Source organism: Cyrtonyx montezumae, unplaced genomic scaffold (genome assembly GCF_038088225.1).
Source record: "Cyrtonyx montezumae isolate F1298 unplaced genomic scaffold, pur_monq_1.0 scaffold_8, whole genome shotgun sequence".
NCBI lineage: Eukaryota > Metazoa > Chordata > Aves > Galliformes > Odontophoridae > Cyrtonyx > Cyrtonyx montezumae.
This window is the reverse complement of record NW_027072089.1, coordinates 25,066,186-25,075,843: the sequence shown is the minus strand read 5'-3', so window position 1 is coordinate 25,075,843 and position 9,658 is coordinate 25,066,186. Positions and strand designations below refer to the sequence as shown.

The 9,658-nt window shown below is 37.5% G+C and overlaps 1 protein-coding gene across 1 annotated transcript; it reads right to left on the bottom strand.

Moving 5' to 3' along the window:
• Positions 1 to 2,273: 2,273 nt before the first annotated feature.
• Positions 2,274 to 9,154, bottom strand: SLC7A13 (solute carrier family 7 member 13). The gene is made up of 4 exons (XM_065752800.1): positions 8,338 to 9,154; positions 5,685 to 5,816; positions 3,557 to 3,921; positions 2,274 to 2,809 (listed from the first exon to the last, which is right to left on the bottom strand). The coding sequence occupies exons 1-4, from the start codon at positions 9,059 to 9,061 to the stop codon at positions 2,564 to 2,566; spliced, it is 1,467 nt and encodes a 488-aa protein (XP_065608872.1). The 5' UTR covers positions 9,062 to 9,154; the 3' UTR covers positions 2,274 to 2,563.
• Between the last annotated feature and the right edge of the window lie 504 nt (positions 9,155 to 9,658).

Sequence of the window (9,658 nt, the reverse complement as noted above, 5' to 3'; positions counted from 1 at the left end):
AATTTGAATTCTGTTCCGTTATGCTTAGTGCTTGGAAATGTGGAATGACCCCACAACAATAAGAAATCTATACGAATTGAAAGCTCTATTTGCTTCATTGTGATTTAGCATTTTAAACCACTCAGGCAAGAGAAAGGCTGCATTAGGAGCAAATCAAGAGATTCATATTCAGAAGATAAGAAATAATACCATATCTGAGGTTGCTTTTATAATGTCAGTTCAGCTCAGCTGAGTCCCTTTCCAAGGAATGGGTCACTTAATGAGTGTTATTTTTCAGAAGACCTTTGTCTCACTCAGATGTAGGAATGGGTAGTTTGTGTTAAAGAAGATAATAAATTTGAGGAACATAATCCCTTATTTTTTGTAGAAATGAAATTAATGTAGTGTATAAGGTAGTACATGCAGATGAATTAAGGTGTCTTAACATTGTAAAGAATTCAATATCTCTCATTGTAAAATTCCAAGGTCATGCTGAAATATTTAATCAAAAATTAAACAAAAATGTCACTAATGCTGTTTTTCTCATTTCATATATCCCCTCTTAAATCCTTGCAGCTCAGTTTGGCACAGTTTCAAACTCTAACGGATGTATTTTAACATTATGTCATAGTCTGTATGTTCTGAAGTTATTCCAGCTACCTACAGTTAGAGGCCTCTGAGTTACAGGATACCTGCTATCCATCTAAACCAAAGTGACTGTAACCATTTGTCCTTTCCCTCTTTTACTGCACTTGAAACTTAATTTCAGGAATCTGTGTGCACTTTGAAAATATTAATTATTGTGAAAAATCAAGGCCAGGGTTTCTCAGTTTAGGCCATGTCATTCTCAGTACAATTTTATTGCACCATCCACACTTCTATCCCTATGGCTTCCATTTTTATTTACATATTAAAACAGGTTTAAATATGTGCCTTGATCAAGGTCAGTTGAAGATCAATGGCACTGCCAGGCACCACATCTAAATCTACAAATCCATACACAGTTCTTTAGTCACAGTAAAATTTTCTTTTCATCCACACTAGAATTCAGTTCTCAAAATACTACCTCCATAAAATTTTGTTTAGACTTGTAATTATTTTTTTAATTAAAATAGCGAGATGAATGCTTTTCTGATAGCTCCGTTTAGTGAAATGAAACACCGTTTCCTCTCTTGCTATCAGCAATACACATCTCAGCTGTATTCACTTCTCATTTGCAAGGCTTCTCTATAACAGCATTTTAAAAGATGTATATTTTACTTCAGATTTCCATTCTGTGTACCTTATCAGCCATAAGAAGAGCAACTTTGTTGTTGCACTTGTTCTCATTTCAGGGGCTCTGCCTGTGCAGCATCAAATTTATTGACTTTATTGATGGTACCCTATACTTCACATAGAAGTCTGAAGATCTAAGCTATCGTTCCAACCTCTAAATATTTTAAAATGAAATCTTTTAGCAAGTATTCTTCTATTCTACAATAATACATGCTCTATGAAACTTTTTTCTCTCACTAATACACCATCCAGTGACCCAGAATATTCTGGTCTAAGAGAGATGTTGGTCTGGAGCCATCTACTGGTTGTGCTGGTGGGCATTACACAGACATAAAAAATGATTTAACCACGTAATTCTGTCATAATTGTGAAAATAGCAGCCTATGTTATTAGATTAGTCACTGAAGTATCTGATGTTTCCTGTGTGATGGTTCTTGGGCTTTAAGATTAAATACTCAGTGGGCTTAATGTGGTTCTTAAAATAAAAGGTCAAAAATGTTTCTTAATTTAATTTTAAAACATGCAAGGGAGATGGATGGAGGACAAAAATGCTCTCATGTATCAGTAACACAGAAAAATATAGAATGAAATAATATTAATGTTTATTTAGATTTAGCAATTTAGTAAATTAATCTAGGTATTGAATTTTACTGGTGTGACAAACAGGATAAATAATTCCTATTGATTTATCTGGTACATGCTAAGATCTCACCCCCATTTCTATGTGTTGGTCTAAAATAGCCAAGGCTCATCAGGTGTAGTCTTCTTGGGATTAAAAAAGAAGTGTCAGTCAATTTTACAATGTTCTTCAAAGCTTTTTTATTAAAAATAAATTCAGACAAAAAAAGTTAGCAGATGAATAGAAGTTTGAGGCCTTTGAAACCACAAGTTCTAATAAACAAACTTTTAAGGTCTAGAAATAATCCAGCCAACTTACTTTAGAGACTGAAAGTACATTATCACATGATGCTGACAAGTGCGTATTTACTTATTTATGATAACACTGGTAAGTATTGTTTCTGTAATTTAGTTTTATTTCTGTTATTTCAATTGTACGTGCAGCCTTAATGGTGTCTTCAGGAGCAAGAAGGAGCATTTTATGTATTTTACCAATCTAAATGAGATTATTTGCATCTATTAAATATGTATATATTCATACACGTATACACACATATTTATGTATGTATACATATGTATATACATATGCAAACACACATTCCCATATACGTTATTCAACTCATGATCTACAATCTCAGTTAATGGAAATCTCCTATTGGCTGTCAGTTGCACTGGGATTAAAAATTTGCCATTATTCACATTTACTCTCATCATAACCATCAGCAGGAGAAACTTCCAGCAGTAGCTGCAAGTAGCAAGTAATTTTATCAAAAAATGAAAAATGCAATTTAAAATGCACGAAAGGAATATAAACAATAAGACTCCCCAGCATAAACAAAGAAGCATAAAAATATTGCATATTTGGAGACCAGACTATAGGAGCTAAAACTAAGAACAATGACATGGCCACCATCACAAACGGAACTGGTAGAAACACCTGCAAGAGAAAAAATATACATATTAGGAAATTGCTGACCAACCATAGTTTAATATATAATTCATTAAAGTAATAACACATTCTTTGCCACTCCATAGTACCACTTGTGTTGCTTCAGTCTCACCCCAGGAGGGACTTATCTGACATAAAATTGTCTACGGCTTTTGTTCAGGCTCCTTCTGTCATTCATTAAGGTAGATAAGCAGCACCTGAAAAGCATTCCCCCCCATAAGACTATGGACACCTAAAATAAACCCAGCATTGGGTACTTATAGGAAGCTTTCACAATTGATGCTAATTAATTTCACATCTCCAGCCTAGTTTTCTGACAGATTGAAATGAAATCAGACCTGATCCTAATGGCTGTGGTTGGGTGAAGAAAGATGAGAATATACAAAGGCCTCCTAAACCCACAACTGCCAGCCTGGATCCCACATGGTTCCTGCCATTGGTCTGCAAGAATATGGTTTCCTGTTCCTCATTTGCACGTCTCCCCAGTTCTGTGCATATTTGTCTCTTGTTTTCAGGTAAACTCTCTGGGTCAACGACCATCTGTTTTTTTTACCTTTTCCCTACAGTACAAAGCAGAGTTGTCCCTGACCACGAGTAAGGTTCTAACCATTGTGCCTTCTACTTATATTCCTGTAGTGACTACCAACATTTGTCTTGCATTTGTTCCATAACTTTTGCATGATACCCATGACTCAAAAAAGCCATAAGAATATTTGATAACTTATTTCCAATTACTTTGTATGGTCGATGTAGGTTAGGTTCCCGGTATCGAAGTACAATCAGGCTTGCACAAGTCAATCCAATCATAAGCCAGGCCGAAAATCCAAAGTAATTTGTTAACATAATAAGGTCAGAGGGGATTATAAAAATGGATGCAATGGTGGTTGAAAAAATCATGGCTGGCGCTGGAGTACAAGTATGGACATTAAGCATGGATATTAAAACAGGTAAATGTCCTGACTGACTTCCAGCATAGCTTAATCGACCTAATGTGAACATGCTGCTGTTGAGAGCACCAAATATTGAGACAGCAACGAAGAGAGGAATGATCCAGGCAACGGAGGGGATCACTCGATCAGCCCAAGTTACTGCCACAGCAACTGCAAGAAAACAAAGCATCAGTAGTGGTGTAGGTACCATGTTCTGAATTTCCACCAGACTCAGCAGAAAGGAATTTTTAAATGCATGAAATACCTATTACTTATCAGGTACATGTTTTTTGTTGTTTTTGTTGTTGTTTTTCTGTTTGTTTCTTTGTTTTTTGGAATAATCAAATGAGTCTAATCTAATTCTACAAGTACTGTATTCAGAAGCCAAAAAAGTTTCATGGACTAGGTAGCAGCAAGGTCATCTGTCCACCACAAAAGTTGCTGGGTGAAGCCATGATGGCCAACAGGAGGCCATGGACTGACCACCCTGTAAGCAGTATGGCTGCATCTCAGCATCATGAGTAACTAATGTAAACACATGATCAGGGCTCTCTGAGTAAAGAAAATGAAGGTATTAGTCTCCTGCATGACCACAGTGGTGATATGACCTCCTGTTAAGAGGAAACTGCCAACACAACTGTATATATGTACACAGACAGGTCAGAAAGCATGTTATTAATCTGATTTTGCTTTGGGTAGAACTGAGAAATGTGAAAGATTATTGCCTAACAAGTGACTGTCCATATTTCTCGGGAATTGGCGATGACTCGTATTATAATGAGGACTCATATTTACCAGGCCTATAACTGAGTGCAGTGAGGAATATATATGTCTCACAGTGATTCACACAGCATAAAACTCCTCAGATTAGGGAAGAAGAAAACAAGAAAAAATGTAATGAACAATCAAGAACTGTACAGCTATGTCAGAAATGAGAGCTACCATTTTAAAGCCATCTCATATGATGTAAATAAGCTCCACTCTGCTGGCATTTTAAGGAACTCCTTGTGCCAGCCAGGCAGCTGCTCACTGATGTTCTGGTATTCACTGCTGCTTTCCTGCCAGAATGGATCTCTTAACCGTCTGTATCTCTCCCAGCAGTTAGCCTGATGGTGGGCAGCCGACAATAAGGGGCTGCTGAGTGACAGCTACACCATCATTTATGTTACTGAGCTGTTTTCACAGGAAAAAATAGAAAGAAAAAAAGAAAGAAACAAACAAACAAAAGAACTGATTATTTAAATGCGGTTTGGCTTTGTCACTCCTGGACAAGGCAAGGTCTGACAGTTCAGCCTCATTAGGCCGCAGTTTTAAAAAGTGCTGCTTGGACAATCAAAGAGAAATACAGCTCCTCTTGGCCCTTTTTATACACAACTTATTGATACAGCATCTGAGAGAAGCTTTACAGATATTGCACTTCTGCACAGGGTCTTCCAAGAAATGAGAACACTTATCATGAATAACCTCTCTTCAACCCCAAATGGCTATACTTTCCTGTCCATAGCATTTTCTCTATTACTTATTATTGCAGGTAACTTGGAAAGATTATTTGTTCTCATCCTAAACAGTAGGACGTCAGCCTTAAATACTGTGACATAGGGAAGGAAGGAGGAGAGAGGATTAAAACTATAGGAAAATTAAATTCTTACCTATATCAAACAAGGACCCAATCATCAATTCATTTCCATGTTTTAGTGCACTTCAGATTTCTTTTTAGCCGGTATAGATATAAGCCAAAATTCTGATACCAACTATCATCTCTCTGTATTCAGTCCAATCGATATCATGCAGTAAAATTAAACCACAGTCCTCTTTTAAAACTTGGACTGAAACTCACACTTCCCAGTTGTGGAGTTAGGTGAGCACAAGTGATCCAACATCAAACAGGTATGCTAATGGACCTCACTTTTCTAACAGAAATATAAAACTCATACCTGAGGAGACAATTTCCTTTGGTGTGAGGACAGTCAGATATGAAATGTTTACCAGTAAGTAAAACACAATTACTGCAGGAACAGCAGTCATCACAGTTAAAGGGATATTTCTGCTGGGATTTTTCATCTCTTCTGAAAACACAAATAAATAATAATAAAATAAATCAAGCAGTGTTTCTGCAAGTGTGCTCCAGTCATGAATATGCACAGAGGTTGATGTGTCTGACAAAAATCGTGCCCTAGCCCCTAATCAAACCACACTGCTCATGTGTTCCTCCAGTAGTTTTCAAATAATTTATCATCAAAGAATCCTCAATGAAGTATTCAGAACTTTTTTTTTCCTTTGTCTTTTTTTTAACTATCAGGTGTCTTGGGAGAAGAGAGACCTGACAGCCTGATAAAAAATGACAAAGGACTGATAAATTTTCTCTGATTTGATTAAACAAAAATATGGCTGTACATTAGAATACTGATTTAGTAATAAATATCCAAGTAGCCACACTTTTAAATCTAAAGATTGAATGTGAGGCTGTAAAGGCAGTCTTTCATCACCTCAGGTGCCCTGATTCTTACATAGAATCAAAGAATGGTTTGCGCTGAACGGACCTTTAAGAACATCCAGTTCCAAGTCCCTGCTATAGGCAGGGACACCTCCCTCTAGACCAGGTTGCTCAAAGCCCCATCCAGCCTGGCCTTGAATGCCACCAGGGAAGGGCATCCACAACAACTCTGCTGGACAACCTGTTCCAGTGTCTTGTTACCCTCACAGTAAAGAAATTCTTCCTAACATCCAGTCTAAATCCACCCTCTTCCAGTTTAAACTCTCTAAGCCTGTCCTTGTAACCAGCCCTCTGACCATCATTCTGAGTTTATTTTCCTATTCCTGCCCAAAACATTTCTCTTCGCTCCTACATCAGGAGATTCAGAAAACATAATGCGAAAGAATGAAGGTATTGACAGAGAAGCAGTAATGAAGTGGCTTTTAAAAAGGGCAGTTGCCAGCTGGATTCTGACATTATCATTTCCATGACAAAACAGGTGCAGGAGAAGTGTTTAGTGCTAAACCTGGTACGTTAGCTTACAACTACTCTTATCAGTATCGATATAGGCTGGTGAGGGAGGGTGAATCATTTTTCTCTCCAAATACTATCTCTGCCTTTTGCATCAGCTTTGAGCCTGCCCTATTCTGGGGTGCAGTGCACAGACTGCAGAAGGATAGAATGAGCACAACAGGGAAATGCAGATACAGTTTATTGCAGAAATGGGGATTTATTTAAAATGGAAGAAATAAACTTTGTAATTTTGAGCACAAAAGGAGACAATCTCTGAAATAGCTGATTTAAATTTGCCTTTCCATTTGCTTCATTGCTAGTTACAGTCCCAACATCCAGCTGGCATGGGATCCCTTAGCTGAGGCTCACAAGAATGAAAGTTATTGTTGAAGAATAGGAAACCCAGTTCAGTGAAGGTCTATAGCATGCTTGCATCTGTCTAAACAGCTGTGCTACCCTCTGTATTGCATTTATCTCTAGCGTACTGCAATTGTTACTTGTGGTAACTGATCAGAAAACAGTACTTTGTGAATAATTTTGTATGTCCTTGGGTTTACAAAGCTAAATTCTTGCCTTTAAGAGAATCCTAAGATTTCAAAAAATATATTTTCTGATTTTTTACCACCTTTTTTATGATGGCATATTCTAGATGCAGGATTAGAGGAATTTTAATAGTAAGTTGTTTTTTTAAATATTAACCCAATTTTCACACTGTTCTTACCATTGAACTTTGTGTTACACATTTCACACATTGGGTTTATTTAATGTTTAATGTTTTACATGTGGAGGTCAATGGATGAGTAAGGTTAAAGATACAACAGCACCATCCATTTGCTTACAACTTAACTCCATAAATCTAATAATATTATAAAACACTGTTCACTCAACCCATTGTGAATACATAGCTAACTATGAGCATTAACTCTTTGCAATTTTCATGAAAAAAAAAGCTGTTTATTACTGTTACCTATCACCAGATATAGAACAGGATAAGTAAATTAATATTCTAAAAGATTTTGCATGTTTAAAATTGGATATATCATAAGATTTATACCACTTCCCTTACATTCTTCTTCAGTGTCTGTTCTGAAGGAGCTATCATAGACAGGCTATACTATATATCCTTTCAAACTGATATGTTTTAATAAAATTCAGTATGAATTTGTTCACGTACAAATCGGAGAAGGTAGTGTATATTTACATACAAATTAGTCAATCACCTCTTTGGATTTGGTCTTATTGAGCAAATAGGCTGGCAAAAATATCTTAATTTAAGCATGCTTTAGTAAAGATGTACCAACATTGGAATTTTTTAAGATGTGAAAAATTCAATTTACACATTAGATTTTAAATAAATCTCTTGAATTTCTCTTGTAGTCCTATATAAATGTTAATCTCATTTTGGAGACTGCAGAAGAAGCAAGGAACATCCATACAGAAGAGCAACATCTCTTTTACCAGTGCTATCAAACGCAAGACCAGTGGATAGTTTGTACCTCAAAAATGTTCATAAACCCATGAAGGACAGACAAGTTCTTCTAACACTAGCTGAGGAATGTTAAGAATTGCTATCACAGAATAAAATATAAAGAGCAAGATACCTGCCATATAATTGAGGGACCACCAACCACCATATGCATACAGTCCTTGGAAGAATGCTTCAGCGATCTGCGATGCGTTGGGCATCTCTGAGCCAAACATGTCCTCAAACCTGGCCAGATTCTCCTTCCTTCCACCAACGAGCAGAACTATGCCACCGACAGCAATTACAGACAACGCCACCATCTTCAGGAGGGTGAACACCGTCTGCACCCATGCAGCCACTTTGACACTGCGTCCATTCAGAATCCCCAGTGACCAGAGGACAGCCAAAGCCAAGCATTTCTTCAGTACTTCTGGTGCAGGGCAAATGCTGTAGAAGGGCTGGGTGACATATTCAGCGAATAGCAAAGCTCGGGCAGCATTTGATGCTGGCTTGGTAAACGTTGATGTCCAGATGAACACAAACGCAGGTACGGATCCAATGCCTCTTTTAATATGACTGTATTCCCCTCCAGAAAATGGCAGAGCAGTGCCCAGCTCTGCGTAGCAGAGGGAGCCCATAAGAGAGACTAGTCCAGAAGCAGTCCAGATTGTTAATGCAACGCCAACATTAAGCAGGGAATGCTTTAACACTCCTGTGGGAGACACAAAGATCCCTGCCCCAACTATTGTGCCGATAATAAAACTTACCCCATCAAAACAACCTATTCTTCGTTTGAGTTGCATCTGGGTTTTTTCTTTCACTTTTGCATCTTTGGGATCATTGCTCTTTCCTCTTCCCATATTTTTTTCTTCTATTTCACAGCAGATTCTATGGCTTCAGTGTCTAGATGACAAGCACTTTCCTCTCACTTCGCTCTTAGGTGATCGTCATGGCCCTACTTGACAGTGAAATGTTATGGGAAACCTGGCTTAATCATTCAGAAAAGAGAGCATACTTTGGGTTTGGCAGTCTCGCATGTGAAGATGATTAACTGGTTACCTCAAGGAATGCTAGTAAATCATGGACATGTTGATTTAATATGTACTTCAGAAATCTGGTCTGGGAATACCTTTAAAGAAATCGGCATAACAAATAATACACAGTAAATGCTTTTCATTTCTCTGTTGATTTCCACCAAGAAATTCCCAGACAGTTTTGATCTGTCATCAGAAACAACACTGTGAGATATGTAAATGTTATCTCTGTATGAGAACTATGGAAAAGGGGGAATGGGAAGGCATGGCAGCATGAGGAAAAAGTTCTATGCTATGGACAGTGAAAGGGATATGAGTTGATCAGGCAGATACGTTTTTCCACGATCAGTATATAAAAAGGACAGTGATCAGCAGTGAACGGTGTGTTCTGCTGAATCCATAGCATATATCAGGCCTTTGGAA

What these genes read in the sequence shown, in the direction of transcription:
- SLC7A13 (XM_065752800.1), bottom strand. Translation starts at nt 9,061, where the DNA reads ATGGGAAGAGGAAAGAGCAATGATCCCAAAGATGCAAAAGTGAAAGAA. An exon ending in AAAGGAAATTGTCTCCTCAG is followed by an intron (nt 3,922 to 5,684) that starts GTATGAGTTTTA and finishes GTTTTCTTGCAG; the next exon opens with TTGCTGTGGCAGTAACTTGG. An exon ending in ACCTACATCGACCATACAAA is followed by an intron (nt 2,810 to 3,556) that starts GTAATTGGAAAT and finishes TTTCTCTTGCAG; the next exon opens with GTGTTTCTACCAGTTCCGTT.